The sequence below is a fragment of the Trichechus manatus genome, unplaced genomic scaffold (assembly GCF_000243295.1).
Source record: "Trichechus manatus latirostris isolate Lorelei unplaced genomic scaffold, TriManLat1.0 scaffold00007, whole genome shotgun sequence".
Taxonomy (NCBI): Eukaryota; Metazoa; Chordata; class Mammalia; order Sirenia; family Trichechidae; genus Trichechus; species Trichechus manatus.
In genome coordinates, this window is record NW_004443943.1 from 29,272,964 (window position 1) to 29,295,486 (window position 22,523).

General features: G+C 38.5%; 1 protein-coding gene across 1 annotated transcript in view; it reads right to left on the minus strand.

Moving 5' to 3' along the window:
* Positions 1-22,523, minus strand: part of ARL3 (ADP ribosylation factor like GTPase 3) — a 40,206-nt gene that overhangs the window by 13,439 nt on the left and 4,244 nt on the right. The window contains 2 exon segments of the mRNA XM_004370088.3: positions 12,999-13,115; positions 16,702-16,845. Coding sequence (XP_004370145.2) covers positions 12,999-13,115; positions 16,702-16,845 — 261 coding nt within the window.

Below are 22,523 nucleotides of genomic sequence, written 5' to 3' on the forward strand. Positions count from 1 at the left end.
CTTCTCCTTTACTCCAGGTGGGTTGGGACCAATTGATGCATCCTAGATGTGTGCTCGCTAGCTTTTAAGACCCCAGACACCACTCATCAAAATAGGATGCAGAACATCTTCTTAATAAACTTTGTTATGCCAATTGACCTAGATGTCCCCTGAAACCATGGTCCCCAGACCCCCACCCCTGCTACTCTGTCCCTTGAAGTGTTTGCTTGTATTCAGGAAATTTCTTAGCTTTGGTTTAGTCCAGTTGTGCTGACTTCTCCTGTAGTGTGTGCTGTCCTTCCCTTCACTTAATTCTTTTCTACTATTTAGTTAGTGAATACCCCTCTCCCTCCCTTCCCATCCTCGTAACCATCAAAGAATGTTTTCTTCTGTGTTTAAACCTCTTCTTGAGTTCTTGTAATAGTGGTCTTATACAATATTTGTCCTTTTGTGACTGACTAAATTCACTTAGCATAATGCCTTTCAGATTCCTCCATGTTACAAGATGTTTCATGGATTCATTGTTGTTCTTTATCGTTGTGTAGTATTCCATTGTGCGAATATACCATAATTTTTGTTTATCCATTCCTCCATTGATGGCCATCTAGGTTGTTTCCACCTTTTTGAAAAATAGCTACATTTAACGGGCACTTGATATGCCACTAAACATTTGTGCTAGGCTTACTCTGTTAATTTTCATTACAACTCTGAGATAGATTTTCTTATTTTCCTATTTTGTACACATATAAACAGGAGCCTGAAGAATATAAGTAACTTGCCCAGGTTACATCTGGTAAGTGACAAAACCGGGACTCAAACTCAGGCTACCTGATAGTAAAGTCCATAGTTGCTCTGCACCACTCTACTATACTGCTTCCCAAATTGTCAGAATGGACAAATGTTTTGAGGCCTCCATCATCACTGTGAAAGTACCATTTGTAGCATCAACTATATGCTGACATCAACTATATGCTGAAGCAGGAAGTGGTGATCTCCTTCCCATTCCTACCTTTGCAGGTGGCCTGGAGGTTAAGATCAAATACTGGAAATAGTAAGCGCCCAGGCTTAGCCAGAAGTAAGAGAAGTCTTGAGGTTCATCACAAATTACAAATCCCAAGCTCTCTCCCCCATTTCTGAATTTTATTTATTGTATAAAGAACACCCTATAGCACTATACCAACAGTAAGGGAAATAACACACACACACACAAAAAAAGAAAACAATCACCTATAGTTGCAGCACCCAAACACACTAACCATTTTAATTTCCTGTAGAAAGTCCCTTCTAGTCTTTCTTCACATGAAAATTTAAAAAGGAAAAATTAGAGATATGATTTTGTAGTCTTTTTTTTTAAGGATGTATTGTTTTCCCAACTGCTAATCTTAAAAATTGTCAACTTTTCAAACTCCTTTAAAGAATTTAAGATTGTTTTCAAGTTAATGGTATAATAGGAAAAAAACTCTTTTAAAAGATCATCTTCAATTAAAAACAGAAACAAAACCCAATTCTCAACTCTCACTTTTACATGCCTTTAATTACATAAACTGATACGCTGCAATGCACTGTATTTCTGAATGCAAGTCAAATTCTGAATTACACTGAAAACCTGCTCTCTTCTGAAACAAACCAATTAAAATTCCTTTGCTTAATGCTCCTTCATTTAGAGTCACTAGGGTGAGCCCTGGTGGCATAGTGGTTAAGAGTTTAGCTGCTAACCAAAAGAGTCAGCAGTTCGAATCTACCAGCCACTCCTTGGAAACCCTGTGGGGCAGTTCTACCCTGTCCTATAGGGTTGCTATGAATCGGAATCGACGCAATGGGTCTGGTGTTTTTCAGTTCTGAGCTGGATATTACACTAGGAACCAAGTTCAGCCTTTTTTCTCAAAAATACCCCATCTTTCCACATGTGTTTCCTTCAGGGAGAATCAGAGGAGGAAGAAGGATGAATGTCTTTGGTCTCAGTATTTTTTTGTATGGCCTTATTGTTGTTAATATTACTCTGACTGAATGTCAATACAAGCATTCACGGGCTCTGCACATCATAACCAAACCAAACCAAACAACCTGAACCCATTGCTGTCAAGTCGATTCCGGCTCATGGTGACCCTATAGGACAGAGTAGAACTGCCTCATAGAGTTTCCAAGGCTGTAATCTTTACAGAAGCAGACTGCCACATCTTTCTCCCACGAAGCAGTTCCACCAGCTGACCTTTTGGTTATCAGCCGAGTGCTTAACCACTGCACCGCCAGGGTTCCTTCCCAAAATTCCACGCTGACTGTCTAATAAAATCACTATGCAGAATGTGATGGTAGCCAAGTTTTTTTTTACCAGTGAGGCTCACATTTTGAAGGTAGCAAGCACGCATGGTATAAACATAAATGTAGAAAGGAGAGGAATACAATGGGAGAGTAAACACCACTATAAAAGACCTAATTAGAATTATTTGGGCATCTACAATGGATTAGGATCATCTTCACTCAAGCAAGCACCCGAGATCTGAGGAAAGGAAGAAGGGCCACGATCACTGGGAGAGTTTTGGGCTCAGAGAGTTGTCTAGATTACTAGATTACGAGGGTGAGGAGGGAGGGTGAGGGTTATTTACTAACTAGATAGTAGATAAGAATTATCTTAGGTGAAGGGAAGAGCAGCACACACTACAGGGGAAGTCAGCACAACTGGACTAAACCAAAGCTAAGAAGTTTTCTGAATACAATCAAACACTTTGAGGGACAGAGTAGCAGGGGTGGGGGTCTGGGGACCATGGTTTCAGGGGACATCTAGGTCAACTGGCATAACAAAGCTTATTAAGCAAATGTTCTGCATTCTACTTTGGTGAGTGGCATCTGGGGTCTTAAAAGCTTGCTAGCAGCCATCTAAGATGCATCAATTGGTCCCAACCACCTGGAGTAAAGGAGAATGAAGAACACCAAAGACATAAAGGAAGTAGTAGCCCAAGAGACAGAAAGGGCCACATAAACCAGAGACTTCATCAGCCTGAGACCAGAAGAACTAGATGGTGCCTGGCTACCACCAGTGAGCGCCCTGACAGAGAATACACCAGAGAGTCCTGGATGGAGCAGGAGAAAGGTGAGGTGCAGAACTCAAATCCTAGTAAGAAGACCAGACTTAATGGTCTGACTGAGACTGGAGGAACCCCGGAAAACATGGCCCCTGGATTCTCTATCAGCCCAGAACTAAAACAATTTCCGAGGCCAACTCTTCAGACAGGGATTGGACTGGACTGTGGGACATAAAGTGATAGTCGTGAGGAGTGTGCCTCTTAGCTCAGTAGGTACAAGAGACTAACAGGCAGTTTCTGTCCAGAGGTGAGATGGGAAGGTAGAGAGGGTTAGGAGCTGGTTGAATGGACATGGGGAATCGAGGGCGGAAAGGCGGAATGTGCTGTCACAGTATGCGGAGAGCAATTAGGGTCACATAACAATGTATGTATAAATTTTTGTACAGGGAGAAAAAATAAAGAGAGTTGTCGAGACTGTGCAAGACAGGAATGACAAAGCGGGAGAAAGATGTGTTTGGAGCAAAGTGTATGAGTAAGAAGGTAAGGGTAAAAAGAGGAGGCTGAGGCAAGGCTGAGCACATGATTAAAGACACAATTAAGAAACTGATGCTTGATATGAAAAATAAACAGTTGGGAGAGGATAAGGAATGGAGAGACAGTTTTAACAGCAGACAAGAAAGATGTTCAGCCAAATACCTGAGAGTCCAGAGGCCGAAGGTCAGTGAGAAGAAAGCTTCTATTTTTACTTATACTTACTTGCTAAATTACTTGCTATTTATTATGTTGACATAAAATTCCACAGGGAACGTTCCCATAAAAAGATTCAAAAGGAGAATTTTCCTAAACCATACACAAATTGTCTCCTATCATTTGGCATTTCTCTCAACTTTTATAAAATTTGAAAATTACTACACAATAATTCTAGGAGGAAATCTATAAAACAACTGCCCCATTTATTACTTAAGAAAAAGGCCAAGTGAAAAAGCCATAAGCACAAACTAGTCTCTGGTGATCCCACACGTTTGTCTGTCGGCAGCGGTGTACTCTTCTCCTCGTCACTCCCTCCCCAGCTCTATCCAGTTCCTTCATGCTGCTTACTACCGGTTTTCTTCTGGACAATAGCTATTTTCAAGAAAGGATAGCCTTTTGTCTTTTTTTTTTTCCCTTCAAACATGGCTGTTGGTTAATGTTAAAAAAATAAAACAATAATAATAAATTTGAAAACAGACTAATAGCAATCAAGAAATTTTCTGGTCTTTAGCCAGAAAGTATCAGAGGAAGTTAAACATTTATTATGTTTCTGACTGAGTATGGATGGTTATAAATCAAGTCATAAAACCTATTCTAAAATAAGGTTATAATCCATGTACTCAGAATGATGCTTTAAGCAAACCCAATTCACATCTTCCTGGGCCACTGCTTTGAAATTATTATTGAGTTGTGGGAGAAAGAGCTAGAGAAAGATTTTTTTGTTGATGGAAGTTCTGGCAACTCTGGATCATCCCGGGACCGTGTATCCAGTGCGTGAAGGCTGAGTTCTTTGTTTCTCCTTTTGCTTCTCCTGTTCCTCTTCCCTCCTGCTGCCACCTTTTGGCCATCTTATTGCTCCATTTCTCCACCAGAGGGTAGACAGAGACAAAAAGAGATGACACTAAGAAATGTGGCTTTTTATTGGTAGCCTGAGCAAAAGTTTGAGAGGGCGTTGAAACTAATGACATATAAGGTTTCTGGATAATTTGTGTTGTTCAATTGTTGTGCTCTTTCTATCCTCTAGTAGTACTGATGCTCAAGTGTGAGCGATATTATGGAAATAATACAAGCGATGGTTGTTTTATTTTAGGGTGTTTGAGATCTCTCTCATTTGATGTTCCATATTTTGGATATGGAAATGACAGCAAAGTTACTTTGTTTAAATCATGTTACGTTTAACAACAAAACTGATAATAATAGAGTAAATAGAGTTTAGTAGTAACATGAATATACCTTGAGGTAAAAACATGATCATGTATTTTTATCTATCAAAAAGGCTGTCATCATTTCCAGGCCTAAAGAGAAATGGAGGATGCTCCATCCCTTCTATCACACCTCAAATTTTATTTCTTAGTTACTTTTCCCAAATTGATAAAGCTGAAGTCAGACATTCTCAGTGTCATCTTGCCTGAGAATAATGTTGGCACTTTTAGGGGTTGCCTTAACTCTTCAAACTACTAAGGAACCATTTAATGCTCTAAAGCAGGGGCTGGGAAGCTTTTTCTGTAAAGGGTTAGGTCGTAAATATTTTAGGCTTTGTGGCCCAATCTCTTTTGAAACTATTCCACTCCTGTTATTGCAGTGCAAAAGCAACTATAAGCAATATGTAAACAAATGGACATGGCTGTGTTCCAATAGAACTTTATTTATGGATAGTGAAATCTGAGTTTCATATAATTTTCACATGTCATGAAAGACTGTATTCTTTTACTGATTTTTTTAACCATTTAAAAACATAAAAACCATTCTTAACTCTTAGGCTTTACAAAAACAGGTGGCAGGCTGGATTAGTTTGCCAAACTCTGCTTTAGAGCAAGAATTTAGCGTGGCACTCTACAGAGACTGAACAGTAGTTAACTAGACAACTAAATGTGTCAAGCCTCAATCCTATTCTACCAGGCAGCTTGGAGTCTAGTTCAAAAGGTTTTTCTCAACCAACAGTGGAAGACTAAATACAAACCAGTAAAACCTATCATCAAGCCCTGTCACTTCAAGCTGCTGCAAAACTGGTAAACAGCTAAAAGTGACGAAGCCTTGGAATCTAACCCTGGGGACTGAGTTGCTCCCCAAGACTTTTTTTTTTCCTCAAACAGCACTGGGAAATAATAAAGGGTTGACTCTGGATCCAAAATATTATCTTGTACTGGCAGCCTAACGTAGCTGGAGAAAGCTTCTCTAGGATGGTACATAATTCCTGGACCTTCTCAGCTAATGAGGGATGTAGAATTCACGATCTTATTACAACTCACCTTGCAGTCTACCCTCAAGGTGTTAGAGTTTATGATTTAAATTACTCTTATCAGTAGACCAGAAAGTTTCTGAGACCTCCTTTTGGAGCCTCACAATCATTAATACCCTTACATTTCTCTTCTTTGGGTACTTCCTTCAGAGTACCTTAATCCAGCAGATGAACAGATAGGAATCAATTTCTCTCAGTCATCTACCTTATCCCAACTCTTGACTCAAAAAGGAAAAGGGAATCTCTAGCTTTGAAAGACATTTTAAAAAAGGTTAATAGAATTTATTTAGTACAGTTTCAGATTTACAGAATAACTGAACAGAACTCTACGTACTCATAGAGTTCCACATACCACCCCCATCCACCATCCCTGAAGTTTCACCTAGTAAAAGCTTGCATTAAACCAAACGAAACCCATTGCCGTGGAGTTGATTCCGACTCATAGTGACCCCACAAGACAGCAGAACTGCCCCATAGGGTTTCCAAGGAGCAGCTGGTGGATTCGAACTTCCAACCTTCTGGCTAGTAACCATAGCTCTTAACGACTCATTTGTTATAATTAACGAGCCAATATTGATACATTATTATTAACTGTAGTCCATAGTTTACACTAGAATCCACTCTTTGTGTTGCACAGTTCTACGGGTGTTGTCAAATGCATAATGGCATGTATCCAGCATTGCAGTTTTATACAGATTTACCACCCCAAAAATCCCATCCTTCACCTAGTCACGTCACCCCTCCCCTCCTTTGCCCTGAAGCCCTGGAAATCGCTGATCTTTTTACTGTCTCTATAGTTTTGCCGTTTCCAAAATGTCATATAGTTGTAATCATACAGTATGTAGCCTTTTCCGAATGGCATCTTTCACTTAGCCATATGCATTTAAGGTTCCCCATGTCATTCTGTGGCTTGATAGCTCATTTTTTATCACTGAATATATTCCACTGTATGGGTGTAAAAGTTTGTTTATCCATTCACCTATTGAAGGACATCTTGGTTGCTTACAGATTTTGGTGATTATGAATGAAGCTGCTATAAACACTGGTATGCAGATTTTTGTGTGGACATGTTTTCAACTCATTTGGGTAGATACCTAGGAGTGCACTTGCTGGATCATATGGTAACTATGTTTAGCTTTGTAAAAAACTTCCAAACTGTCTTCTAAAATGGTTGTACCACTTTATATCATCAGTGAATGAGTTGCTCCATGTCTTCTTCAGCATTTGACATTGTCAGGTTTTTGGGTCTTAGCCATTCTAATACGTATGTTGTCGTATCTCATCGTTTTAATTTGCAGTTCTGTAATGACATTTGATATTGAGCATCTTTTCATTTGCTTATCTATATATGTACTAGTGAGATGTCTGTTCAGATCTTTTGCCCATTTTTTAATTGGGTTGTTGGTTTTCTTACTGTTGAGTTTTATGAGTTCTTTGTATATTCTGAATACAAGTCAGATATATATTTTACAAATATTTTCTCCCAGTCTGTGTGGCTTGTCTCTTCATTCTCTTAACAGTGTCTTTTACAGAGCAGAAGTTTTGAATTTTAATAAAGTCCAGCTATCAATTTTTTATTTCATGGATCATGTTTTTGGTGTTGTTATCTAAAAACTCATCATCAAACCCAAGATCACCTAGATTTTCTATGTTATCTTCTAGAAGTTCTATAGCTTTGCATTTTACATTTAGGCCTAACATTCATTTTGAGTTTTTGGTGAAAGGAGTAAGGTCAGTGTCTAGATTCATTTTTTTTTTTTGCATGTGGATGTCCAGTTGTTCCAACACCATTTGTTGAAAAGACTATCCTTCCTTCATTGAATGCTTTGCTCCTTTGTCAAAGATCAGCTGACTACATTTGTAAGGGTCTATTTCCGGGCTCTCTATTTTGTTCCATTGATCAGTTTGTCTATTCTTTTGCCAATACCACATTGTCTTTTTTTTTTTTTAAATAACATTTTATTGTGTTTTCAGTTAAAGTTTAAACATCAAATTAGGTTCCCATTTGACAATTTCTACACAAGTTGTTCAGTGACCTTATTTACATTTTTCACAATGTGCCAACATTCTCATGAACTGTGTTCTGGTTTTTCTGAATACCACACTGATTGTTGTATGCCACTGAGTTGATTTCGAATCATAGCGACCCTAAAGGACATAACCAGGGTTTCCAAGGGGCAGCTGGTGGATTTGAACTGCCGACCTTTGGTTAGCAGCCAAACTTTTAACCACTGTGCTACCAGGGCATATTAATGTTGGGTAGAGCCAGTCCTTTTACTTTCTTCTTCAATATTGTGCTGGCTATTCTGGGTCTTTTGTGTTTCCATATAAACTTTAGAATTAGTTTGTCAATATCCACAAAACAACGTGCAGGGATTTTGATTGGGATTGCACTGAATTTATAGATTAAATTGGGAATAACTGACATCTTAACAATATTAAGTTTTCCAGTCCATGAATATGGACTATCTCTTCATTTATTAAGCTCTTTTATTTCTTTTATCTGAGTTTTACAGTTTTCCTCGTACAGATCCTGTACATATTTTGTTAGGTTTATGCCTAAGTATTTTATTTTTTGGGGTGCTAATATAAATGCTCTTGAGCTTTTAATTTCAAATTCCAATTGTTCATCGCTGGTATACACGAAAGCAATTGACTTTTATATATTAATCTTATTTCCTACAATCTTGTTATACTTGCTTCTTAGTTCCAGGAGATTTATTTTGTTGTTGTTGATTCTTTGAAGGACTTTTAATTTTCAATTTTTCTGATATGTAGTTTCAGATCACAATTTGGGGACTGGTTTTTCAATCTTACTTTCAAGTATTTATGAGTGAAATAATAGGATATCTGGCATTTGCTTTAAAATACTTTTTAAAAAAGCAGTGGTAGGAGAGATGCCAAAACTGAAATTAATGAAGCTGGATGGTGGGTAGGTATATAGGTTTCATTATACTCTTGTCTTAACTTTTGGGTAAATGTGAAAATTTCTGAAATAAAAAAATATGTTAAGTATGGACACATTATTTGAGATTATTGAAGAAGTTTCTTTTAATCTTAAAGGAAAAAAATTTCTTTCTACCCAACACTTATCTTCTTATATTTTGCTAAAAAAGTACTTGATACATTTTGGAAGAATAACTGGTGGAATAGATGCATAAATGGATGGATGCATGTGTTTCATCTTTTTCTCCTCATCCATTAAAACCTTTAACCTGGCACCAGGAGTAGAATGGAACGTAAGCTCACTGAAGGCCAGAAATGTATATGATGAGCCTATGCCATGTCCATCTCGGCACCTCAAATGTGTCTGTTGATATGATGACAGTGCAATTTTATATTTTGGTATTATTGTCCCTTCAAGAATTGTGGTGAATGAATTAATTCACTACTTCTAATAAACCCACTGTGAAGCAGATGCTTTCCCCATTTCACAGAAGGAATAAACAAGCCCTTGGACTTGACCAAAATGGACTTGACCAAAGATGGAAGGGATTTTAGAGGGTATAAAACTCCACATTCTATCTAATATCAGAATCCATACATAACAATCACCCATTTCATTCATTCAGGTACTTGGGATACAACAGCAAAAAAAAAGTTCCTGTCCTCATGGAGCTTATGTTCCAATGGGGAAGACAGACAATAAACAAAAATATGTCTGATGATGACAGGTACTAGTGGGGGGCACAGGGAAAAATGATAGTGCCAGATGGGTGGGGATAGGGGTATTTAGGGAAGGTCTTAGTGGTAAGGTGACATGTGAGCAAAGACCTGAAGGAGGGGAGGAAATAAGCTAAGGAAAGAAAATTCTAGGAGTGATAAAGACCCTGAAGTGGAAGCATGCCAGTGTCCCAGGAACAGCATGCAGGCCAGCCTGACTGGAACCATGTTAGAAAGGGGGGAGATGAAGTCAAGAGAGGTAAGAAGGAGGCAGAATATAAGGGGCCTTGTAGGCCACTGTAAGAACACTGGCTTTTACTCTGGGATGGGAAGATTATATTTTAATAGGATCACTACAGATACTGTGTCTAGAGTAGACTTCAGGGAGGCAAGGCAGAAGTAAAGAGACTAGTTGGATGATATTGCAATAATCAATGCATGGGAGCAGTGGAGGTAAAAAGAAGTGGTCAGATTCTAGAAATATTTTGAAGGGAGTGTTGACAGGATTTGCTGATGGATCAGATATGGGGAGTGAGAGGAAAAGGAGTCTAGGATGACTCTAGTGTTTTTGAATAAATGTAATTGCCATTTACTGAGAAGACTGTAGAAGGAATGGATTTGGGGAGGGATGGATGTAGGTAGGAATTTGGTTTTGGATATGCTGAGCTTGAAGGGGACATGTCAAATAGGCAGCTGGCTGTATATGAAACTGGAGTTTAGAGAGAGTTCCAGGTTGGGGATATCAGTTTGGGACTTACTAGCATGTAGGTGATAATTAAAGTCTTGAGATTGGATGAGGTCACCTAAGCAGCGACTTAGCTGAGAAAAGCACAAGGACTGAACTCTGAGGCACTCTAACATTTGGAGGTTGGGGAGATAAGGAAAAAATAAAAAAAGCAATGGAGATTGAGGAAGAGTGAGGGAGGAGGAAAACCAAGATAGATAGGTACTCTGGAAATCAAGGGAAGAGAATGTTTCAAGGACAGCATGACCAACTACATTAATTAAAAGTGCTAATAGGACAAGTGAAGCCCTGGTGGTGCAATGGCTAAGCGTTTGGCTGCTAACCAAAAGGTTGGCAGTTTAAATCCACCAGCCACTCCTTGGAAACCCTATGGGGCAGTTCTACTCTGTTCCATAGGGTCGCCATGAGTTGGAATCGACTTGACAGCAACAAGTTTTTTGGGTTAATAGGACAAGTAAGATGAGTGCTGAAAACTGAACACTGGGCTTAGCAATGAAGAATTACTGGTGAGCCTGAACGGAGGATTCAAGAGAGTTTGGGAAGAAGGAAGTCAAAACACAGACAGCACAGAAAATTCTTTCAAGGAGTTTTGCTGTAAAGGGAGGCTGAAGAATGAGATAGTATCTAGAGGGGAATGTATGGTCAAGAGAAGTGGTTTTGTTGTTTATTTTTTTTAAACGAGGTATTACAGGATGTGTGTATGCTGATAGGAATGATCCACTAGAAAGAGACAAATAGGAAGCAAAGTCATCAGCAGAGAGTGAAACTATTTGAGATGCAAAAAGTTTGAGAAGCGAAAGAGTAAAATATCGTTGAGGGGAGTAAATGGACCAAGTAAGTGCAGGAGGATTACCAGGCTGAGGCAGGTGGGCATATACTTAAAGTAAGACTTGTCACTTTGGTTTAGTTTATGTTTTTTTTCTACTTATACTCAGCTTCACAGGTTCAACCATGAGGTAGACAGAAAGTTGGATTAGACCAGGGTTGCAGTTTTTCTAGGCACATGTGATAAAGGGAGAGAGAGGTAAGTGATCGGATGATGTCTACAAGGGAGTGATTATAAGGATGGATTGTAAAATCTAAGCTGGTTAAGGAGGGAAGTAAGGACATGAAGAAGATAAGGGGTAGTGAAAAGGAGTTAGGATCAATGGATTACAGGTGATGAGATGTAAGAATTGTTGGAATCAGGAGACTAGCAGAAGGGAGGCTGGAAAGATAGGGATGGTAGCCAGTGGTGAGATGCTTGAAATTATGATTCTAGAGGGATGAAACTGTTGGAGATGGTAAGGTCTATGGCAGGGGTTCTTAACCATTTTTGAGTCATGAATCTTTTGGCAGCCTAGTGACCCTTGGACCCATTCTTGGAATATTCTAAAATTCATAAAAATAAAATACACAGTATTACAAATAAATTATATGGAAATATAGCTAACAAAATACTAAAAAAAAATTTGCGATAGAGGAATATATGTACTTCTTTATAACACATTAAGTAACAAGTTCTAGTGGTGAGTCTAACAACTACCATGATTTGGTAGTGATGAGCCTAAACAATATTTCATGATATCTGTAATAACTGTAATGTGATATGAAATATCTATTGCTATTGGTAACAAATACTAACATTTCTGTTGGTAACAAAGTTACAGAAATGACTGGTATTATAGAAGTCCATTGCCAATGGTCATAATGGAAGTAAACGCAAACTTACAGTTAGAGGTTAGTGAAAATAATATGCAATTCTCCCCTCCCTTCCAAGTTCAGGAGATCCTTGATTTTAGGGTATGGTCTTGACAGTGAGTGGCTAAGGTTGGGTGGAGGACAAGGTCACTGGAAGATTGGAGGTAAAGGTGAAGGAGTGACAGAACTGAGAGGCTGAGGTACTGGAGACATCAATGTACATGGATATTATAATTTCCAAGAATTCAGCAACAGTCCTAGAGAAAATGACAGTGAACTGGGGCCTAAAATCTCAGCCTCTACATGAATCTCCAATACAAGGGGCAGCTTCTTCTATCTCTGGGCGGTTATAATTATAGGAAAATCCTTCTCTAATCTGAGCTAAACTCAACCTCCCTAATACTCTCTATATTACTCCTGGCTCAGTCCTCTAGAACTATCCATGATTAGACTAGTCTCTCTGGTTTAAGATAGTTCTTGAAGCAATTGAAGACAGTTCCAAGCATTCTCTTTTCTAAGTAGAACAACGTCAGGTCTCTCAACCATTCCTTATATGTCATAGTTTCCAGGACTTTCACTAGGTTGTTTCGTCTCTTCAGGATATACGCTGATTTGCTGATTTCCTTGGGGTGACAGAGTTGGTGGCACCATCTTCTGGCTTCCATTCTGCTGTTCAAATCACTGTGGTAATTAATAAGATGGGTATGGGCACAACACTGTTACTGAGCAACAACAAAGTATCTCATAAAAGTTATACAAAGATCTTCTTCCTTCACAATCTGGTGCCTTCTACTAGCCCTGCTAAATTCAGTGATTACTGTTATGGCAATGGAATTGCTGACAAGAAAGAACACTACAGTGTTAATGCTCCTAACACACGGCAGAAAAGACTATGAATTAGTACATTAGAAGGAGTACTTACAAGAATATCAGTATTTTCAAAATAATTCCTCCAGTATGGTCTAATTTTCCTCTGTCCACCAATATCCCACACATTCAGTTTAAAACCTTGTGACTGTACACTTTTGATGTTAAAACCCTGAAAGAGATAGAGGCCAAAACACCAAGTTTTATTATGCCTTGAGATCATAATTCTGACAGTTTTATTTAATAGCTATGCTATTTATTAATTCTGAGGTACTTTGCTATATGTGACATTAGTAATACTGAAAATGGTTTGCAGTGACAGGGCAGAGAGAAAACATATTTATATACACCTTGGTTCATTGAGGTTGTGGAGTCAGTGTTAATAACGTCATGGCTACAACGACGCTTTCTCTAATGAGTACATATATATAAGTTGCTGAGAAGGCCTTGGTATGAGAATATTCTGATAAGCAACACAGACCACACTCCCTGATGAGTCCTCAGGCAAAATTTAACAGGACATTACATGTAACTAAAAAAAAAAAACAGAAGCCAAATCTGGAGGCTCAACAGAACAGAACAAATCCTGCGTTTAAAAAGAGATAAGAACTGAAAATTGGAAGAGCTGGTTTCTTCAAAAGTAGCTCAAAATAAAAGAAATTTCCTCATATGAATTAATCAGGAAAAGGGCGGAGCTGAATTCAGGACACCGTTGGGGAGGTTAGGTTTGTAATCAGAGTAGCAACCCAATGGGGAAGGTGGGACCTGCAGGAACAGCATTTCAAGCTCTGAACTGAAGCCCCCAACTACAGGCGATGATGGTAACATTTAGAACTGCTCATTAACAGGCATTTCTGATGAACATGAAGACAGTTACTCAAGGTGGAACTTTGAGGAAGGCAAGCAAATCAGAGGCAGGTAGAATTGTGAGCTGGGAGTTAGTGTGGAAAGAAATAAATTAACAAGACCTTTGGGGCTTGGGAGCCCTGGTGGCACAGTGGTTAAGAGCTCAGCTGCTAACCAAAAGGTCAGCAGTTTGTATCCACTAGCTGCTCCTTGGAAACCTTTTGGGGCAGTTCTACTCTGTTCTATAGGGTCACTATGAGTAGGAATTGACTTGACGGCAATGGGTTTGGTTTTTTTTTTTTTTTTGGTCTGGGGTTTGCAGAACACACTTCATGATTAAGAATCAAAAAAAAAAAAAAAAGAAATCTTATTGCAAGAATGATACAGTAAAATCAGGATTCGAAAAATCGAAAAATCTAATAGAGCTTGCTACCATAGAAAAAATATTTCATCCAGAATAACTGGAGTTAAATGGGCCTGGGGTTGTCTCCATAAACATTTGCCTCATCTGCAGCTTGCCAACACTACTGTCTAGCACAGAAGGGCAAGGCACAGTACGATGGCACAGGAACACTGCCACCCAATTTCCACTGAGGATAACAGTCACTAGAGAATAACTGGGGATGATGCTGACTACGGCACTTCTAAAAAGCCAATGAGTGAACACATTAGAAGTTTAAGAACTCTAAAGAGAAACGGCTTAAGCTTATTGTAAAAGGCTGCTTCATTCTGACTCATTGACAAAACCACTTTTGTGTATTTAAAAATTTTACACTCATTATGATACTGAATGTCAAACCCAGTAACATCAAATCCTTTTTAGAATGAGGCAGGGAATAAATAAGAATAAATCCTAGAATCTGGTCATATGTATCAGCTGCCTGAAAATTCTATTAAGTCATCAGACCTAACAAATCTACTAGGAAATTACTCTAAGGAAACAATAATGAATGGGTACAAACATTTGGAGATCTCTATTTCATCAATGTTTAAATACATAACACTGTAGAAAGATGTTCATGATACATTAAGTAAAAAAGATGATAGAAAGCCATTTTTATTTTTTATTTTAAATACACCCATCATATATAGTGTAGGAAAAAAAGACGGAATGGGTATACTCCCACATGTTAACAACACTTTATAAATTTACTACAATGGACATCAATTATTTTTTCTAATACAAAAACACATAGAAGTTTGTTTTAAAGAATAAATGTGAGGTGGGGTGCAGAACTCAAATTCTAGTAAGAAGACCAGATTTGATGGTCTGGCTGAGACTGGAGGAACCCCGGAAAACATGACCCCTGGATTCTCTATCAGCCCAGAACTAAAACAATTTCCGAGGCCAACTCTTCAGACAGGGATTGGACTGGACTGTGGGACATAAAGTGATAGTCGTGAGGAGTGTGCCTCTTAGCTCAAGTAGATACAAGAGACTAAGCGGGCAGCTTCTGTCTGGAGATGAGATGGTAAGGCAGAGAGGGTTAGGAGCTGGCTGAATGGACATGGGGAATCAGGGGTGGAAAGGAGGAGTGTGCTGTCACAGTATGGGGAGAGCAAGTAGAGTCATGTAACAATGTATGTATAAATTTTTGTATGGGAAAAAATTAAAAACAAAAAACAGTTGGGTGGCCTCACAACAGACCCAGGGCAAATAGGAAGGAAGGAATTGTCCATAAAGAAAATGACTAATCAAAATGTGTTTCCTTCTATTATATATTACTGCTTTGATTGCAGATGGAGATAAAATGTGTATGAAAATACCATTTTATTATTTAATTTGAACATGAGATGTCATTAGTAAAAAAGAAAGAAAGAATAAATGTGGAACCTTGACATAATATGATAACAAGGTCACCTATGACATATCTAACAGAGCCTGAAGGTTAGAACTGGAACCTGGGGTTCATAACTCTGGGTTCATTTCCATGTTTGCAATAAGGAAGTCCTCTGTATGCTCTACCAAGATACAGCCTATTGCTAATACTCCAATAAAGTAGCTCTTCTTTTTCTGGCAGAAATTCTGACACACTAATATGCGTTTTCAGCCCTTCTAGGCTAGACTATTGCAATTTGCTCCTCCTTGGGCTACATACTCAGACGCTATAACATTGCTCCTTGGGTAGCAGCTGAAATGACTCTTTGGCAAAGAGTTACAAATCAGTAAGATTCACAGGCCGTGAAGTACACACACTGGCAGTAGTCATTCAAACTCAAAAACCAAGGTCTTATCACAGGAAGGTGACAGAAAATGCTAAATAACCCTGGTTTTGCTAAAACTTCTATGCTGAAATACTTCAAAGCTACTAACAGGGCTGTCCCTAGTTAAGAAGCCCAGGAGGCTGGCCAAAGGTCAAACTTTCTCGGGTTTTCCTAAAGGGAATAAGGTCCAAAGAAGCATGCTAGAATTCTTCCAGTCAAGACCTGTCTTTAAACTTCCAAATTGTGAGCACCACCAACTTTTGGTGTTTTGCTTGAGTATCCTTAGAAAAGAGGAAGGTCGAGTATGCTAGATTTAAAAATATAGGTAATTGTTTTTTATTTTAAACATTGGTATGTATTTGTATTTATTACATTTGGAAAAAAAAAAAAAACACCAGGCTATTGACAGTGGCTTTTCTCAGAGTACTCTTTAGTTTTTTTTCATTTATACTTTCTCTGTATTTTCCACACGTATTAATTTAATAATCAGGGAGGATAAAGCTATTTTAAAAAACAATATAGGTAATCATTTAGATCTGAGAGAATCAATTGTGTCTTGATATATTTTTGAAATTTTAGATTATATAGACTTTTCTCTAAAATAAAGCCTGGAAGTGGACAAAACTGTATTTCTCATTCTGCTTTTCATGTAACTATTATCATCTTCTTTGTGTCACACAACCATGTGGGGCCAAGACAGTGTTCACCTGTGTAGGTGTGATGTGGCTGATGTCTTCAGATGCAAGCTGCTTCAGAAGAGTAGTCTTGCCAGCATTGTCCAAGCCCAGGAGAAGGATTCTCACCTCCTGGTCTGGTGCACTTTTCAGTTTGCGCAGAATTGAGAGCAAGCCCTTGAACAATCATAAAGAGAGAGATTACTTTTGGGACACTGATTTGATATTACTGGACATCCAAACGTCTCCTCCTCCTTAAAAAAAAAAAAAAAAAAAGTTTTTGGTTACGGATAGCTTATATTATTATTACTTTCCACTCTAATTTATTCCATTTGTTTCCTCTTTTCAAGTTTTGGCAGAAACCAAATTCAGCAGCTTAATAAATAACATGGCTTATTCCTGCTGCTCCTATTAATCCAGTTTAGCAGTTACCCCAGATCTCCTGGGAGTATGAACTACTATCACATCTGTATTTCTCTAGCTCTTTATATACACTTAGAATAGAGTACTCATCATATTAGGCCTATAGGTAATTGTTTTGTGTATTTTTTTCTTTTACTAGAGTGAAGTTTCTAGGCAGTAAAGACTGTAGTTTCTCCGTCTCCCAAAATGCCTGGGTTTATTAGATAGGCACTACATAATAGTTGTTTGAATTAAATAGAATTATCCACCCAAGGTGTAGTGGTTAAGAGCTTGGCTGCTAACCAAAGGTCGGCAGTTCGAATCCACTAGGTGCTCCTTGGAAACCCTGTGGGGACAATTCTACTTTGTCCTATAAGGGTGGCTATGAGTCAGAATTGACTAGACGGCAACAGGTTTTTGGTGTACAAAAAATACAAAAAGGTACCAGTTCGTAGCTGGGCTCTCTGTTGAAGACTATCTATTTCACCTCAGGGTTAAGACTACTTTCCTCAAAATACCCTACCATCACCTAACTTTTCACAAGACCCTTACAGTAAGAATAGCGCATGGTATGGATTATCTATGTTTTCCAGATGGAGAATGTGATACAATAGACTTTTTGTAAAAGTCACTCATGAAGCAAAGAACATCAAAATTCAACCAGAGTATTTTTCACTAGTAACCTAGTATTTTTGTAGGTTGTTTTTAGTTATTTTTTTTAAAGGACAGAATAAATCACGTTGTTTTTCAGCAAAGAACATAATTTGTACATGCTAGCTATTTGTTCTATAGCTGACAATCTTGTTCTAATGAGGCATGATTACAACAAGAATCAAGAATCAGAGTTTAAAGGGCATATAATATAATCTCCCAGTTCAAGCAGAAATTCCTTTAAGATGAATCTTAGAATTATATAAAACGGTTATATTTGTCATCCACATTATACCAGGCAATAATTCAAACTAGTCTGTTCACCAAGATCAAATAATACTCCTGTGCAATAATTCTCAACAATTGGGTCTTTGGATAATGATATGCAAATATGCATAATCATGAGGCATTCCTTTCTGTTTACCAGTTCTAGTACTGTATTTGCACTGACTTATGAAGGACCACATTAACCTCTCTATGCCTTAATTTTTTCCAGGAATAAAACGGAAGGTTTAGTCTAAGGTAGAAAGACAGATTCTATGCCAAAAGATTTGAGGAAGAGAGACTGAATAGAATTGAAACAAAAAAGATAGGCAGGTCATTTTTTGCTTTTGTTTTTATCTCATCTGGCCTTGAATATTTTGACACCATCCTTCTTGAGACTATTTATAAGCCATCTCTGTGGTTTTTAGTAGCTCTACTGCAATCATTCTTATTCATAAGGTTGCTATAAGTCGTAATCGACTCGACGGCAATGGGTTTGGTTTTTCTTATTTATAATACCCCCTTTCAGAACAGTTAAAATTAGAATTCTGAGATCCTCAGGGGACTGGTTATACAAAAAAGCACACAACAGGGAAAACACATTGTTCTACTCATTCTGAATTCCTGATTAGATGTGAAGAGAAACGGTCACATTACCTCTTACAATAAATTCTGAAACAACTGGAATTTATCACATTAGTACATTAACTGACAGGATGTTAAAAGGTCTTCTCATGTATAACCTTTAAACCTTGAACTAAAAATGTCCCCTGAAATCTTCTTAACACAAACAGTAGTTTAGCTTAACTAGTAAAAAATGTGTGCCTTGAGCATTATGCTCTTTTAAGGACTATCTATATGGGATCAAATTGACAACAGCAACTGGAAAGGTTAGATAGGAACCTTGGGTGCAGTGAATTTATGTTAATGGGGGAGAAACAACTCAGACAAGGAGGATGAGAATGTTACACAACTCTGAGAATGTAATCAACGTCACTAAATGCTACGTGTAAAACCTGTTGAATTAGTGTATATTTTGCTGCATGTATTCTCAACACCAACAAAATAAATAAATTTAAGAAGAATAATAAAAAAAGGTCTCACGTATTAACTACTAGAGTAGAAATCGTGAAGAAAGATCTGTTTTCTGTAAAATACTTTCAAAACTCAAAATTAATTTTTTTTTTAATTGTACTTCAGGTGAAGACTTACAGAACAAATAGTTTCTCATGAAACAGAATACACATGTTGTTTTATGACATTGGTTAACAACCCCACAACATGTCAACCCTCTAACTTCTCAACCTTCTTTTTGGTGAAAATATACATAGCCAAAGATACACCATTTCAAAAATTTCTACATGCACAGTTCAGTGACATTGACTACGCTCTTCCAATTGTGCTGTTATTCTCACTTAAGATGAAGGCTTCCAGAACAAAATAGTTTCTCATTTAACAGTTACTACAAATGTTGCCCTATGACAATGGTTAACAATCTCACAACATATCAACAATATCCTTACTCAACCTTGGGTTCCCTATCACCAGCTTCCTTGTCCCCTTCTGCCTTCTGGCCCTTGTCACTGGACTACTGTACCTCGTTAGTCTCATTGGGTTTTACAGGGCTGTCCATTCCCAGGCTGAACGGTGAACCTCGGAGATAACTTCACCACTGAGCTAAGAGGGTGTCTGGGGGCCATACTCTCGGGGTTTCTCCAGTCTCCTTTAGGCCAGTAAATCTGGTCTTTTTTTTTGTGAGTTAGAATTATGTTCTACATCCTTCTCCAGCTCTGTGCAGAACCCTCTGTTGTGATCCTAGTCAAAGCAGTCAGTGGTGGTAGGCGGGCACCATCTAGCTGTACTGGACTCAGTCCAGTGGAGGCCTTGGTAGCTGTGGTCCATTAGTCCTTTGGACTAATCTTTTCCTTGTACCCTGTTCTCTTCATTCTCCCTTGCTCCCGAAGGGATGAGACCAGTGGAGTATCTTAGATGGCCGCTCACAGGCTTTTAAGACCCCAGACACTACTCACCAAGGTAGAATGTAGAACATTGTCTTTATAAGCTGTGTTATGCCAATTGAGCTAGATGTTCCCCGAGACCATGGTCCCCACAGCCCTCCGCCCAGCAATTCAGTCCCTCAGGGAGTTTGGATGTGTCTATGGGGCTTCCATGACCTTTCCTTGTACAGGTTGTGCTAGTTTCCCTTGTATTGTATACTGTCTCACCCTTCACCCAAGATACCACTTATCTATTGCCTATTTACTATTTCCCCCCCACCCCTCCCATCCTGGTAACCAACAAAGATTGTTACATTCAAAATTAATGTTTTTAGTCTTCTCTCAGATTCATCTCTTCTTCTCTAAAAAATCACTAAATAAATATCCTGTATCCTAGAAGACCAATAACCCAATTAAAAAATGGGCAAAGGATATGAACAGGCACTTCATCAAAAAAGACATTCAGGTGGCCAGCAGACACCTGAGGAAATGCTCACAATCATTAGTCATTAGAGAAATGCAAATCAAAACTACAATGAGATATCATCTCACTCCAACAAGATGAGCATTAATCCAAAAAACACAAAATAATAAATGTTGGAGAGGTTGTGGAGATACTGGAACACTTATACACTCTTGGTGGGACTGTAAAATAGTACAACCACTTTGGAAATCGATTTGGAGCTTCCTTGAAAAGCTAGAAATAGAAGTACCATACGATTCAGCAATCCCATTCCTTGGACTATATCCTAGAGAAATAAGAGCCATCACACAAATAGATATATGCACACCCATGTTCACTGCAACACTGTTCACAATAGCAAAAGGATGGAAACAACTTAGGTGTCCATCAATAGACGAATGAATAAACAAATTATGGCATATTCACACAATGGCATACTACGCAACGATAAAGAACAACAATGAAGCCGTGAAACATCTTATAACATGGAGGAATCTGGACGGCATTATGCTGAGTGAATTTAGTCAGTTGCAAAGGGACAAATATTGTATAAAACCACTATTATAAGAACTCAAGAAAAGGTTTAAACACAGAAGACAATATTCTTTGATGATTATGAGGGTGGGTAGGGAGGGAAAGGGGTATTCACTAACTAGATAGTAGACAAGAAGTATTTTAGGTGAAGGGAAGGATAACACACACTACAGGGGAAGTCAGCACAACTGGACTAAACCAAAGCTAAGAAGTTTCCTGAATACAACCAAACATTTCAATGGACAAAGTAACAGTGGCAGGGGTCTGGGGACCATGGTTTCAGGGGACATCTAGGTCAATTGGCATAACAAAGTTTATCAAGAAAATGTTCTACATCCTACTTTGGTGAGTGGCATCTGGGGTCTTAAAAGCTATCAAGAGCCATATAAGATGCGTCATTTGGTCCCAACTCACCTGGAGCAAAGGAGAATGAAGAACACCAAAGACACAAGGAAACTAGTAGCCCAAGAGACAGAATGGGCCACATAAACCAGAGACTTCATCAGCCTGAGACCAGAAGAACTAGATGGTGCCCAGCTACCACCAATGACTGCCCTGACAGGGAACACAACAGACAGTCCTTGACAGAGCAGGAGAAAAGTGGGGTACAGAACTCAAATTCCAGTAAAAAGACCAGACTTAATGGTTTGACTGAGACTGGAGGAATCCCGGAAAACACGGCCCCCGGACTCTCTGTTAGCTCAAAACTAAAACTATTCCCAAGGCCAACTCTTCAGACAAAGAGTAGACTGGACTATGGGACATAAAATGATACTCATGAAGAGCGTGCTTCTTAGCTCAAGAAGATACATGAGACTAAACGGGCAGCTCCTGTCCGGAGGCAAGATGAAAAGGCAGAGAGGCTTAGGAGCTGGTTGAATGGACACAGGAAATCCGGGGTTGAAAGGAGGAGTGTGCTGTCACAGTATAGGGAGAACAACTAGGGTCACATAACTATGTGTGTATAAATTTTTGTATGAGAAACTAACTTGAATTGTAAACTTTCATTTAAAGCACAATTAAAAAAAAAAAAAACTGTATCCTGCAGGCTGGGGCCTTGTACATGCTCATTATTTTTGAAATGTAATAATTAGAGAAAAAGATCATTTCTATTCATCTTAAAAGGAGAGAAGCAAAGCACAGATGAGAAAGAAACCATTCTAACTACAGTTAAATGTTATAAACCTAATGGCAAAGAAAACAGTTCTTCTCCATTTCTGATAAATAATTTTCCTTGTTAGGAAAGTAACTTCCCAATAAAATAACTTTACAAGCTTCATCTTCAAGTGAAATGACAGAGAAATGGAAAGTATAGCTAATATTTTCTTCCAGCAAAATGATAAATGACACCTGAAGCATGGTCTAGGGCAGACTAATGCAAATACAACACAGTATCACATTAACCCAACTACTGAGGACAGGGGATCACAGGATTATCAGGGTTTGCTAAATAGGGAGGAGGATATTTATAGATTATGTGAGAGTTCTGCTTGAAAGGTAAAACTAAGCTGATTTAAGAGGCTGGAGCCAAGAGAGTAGTGTAA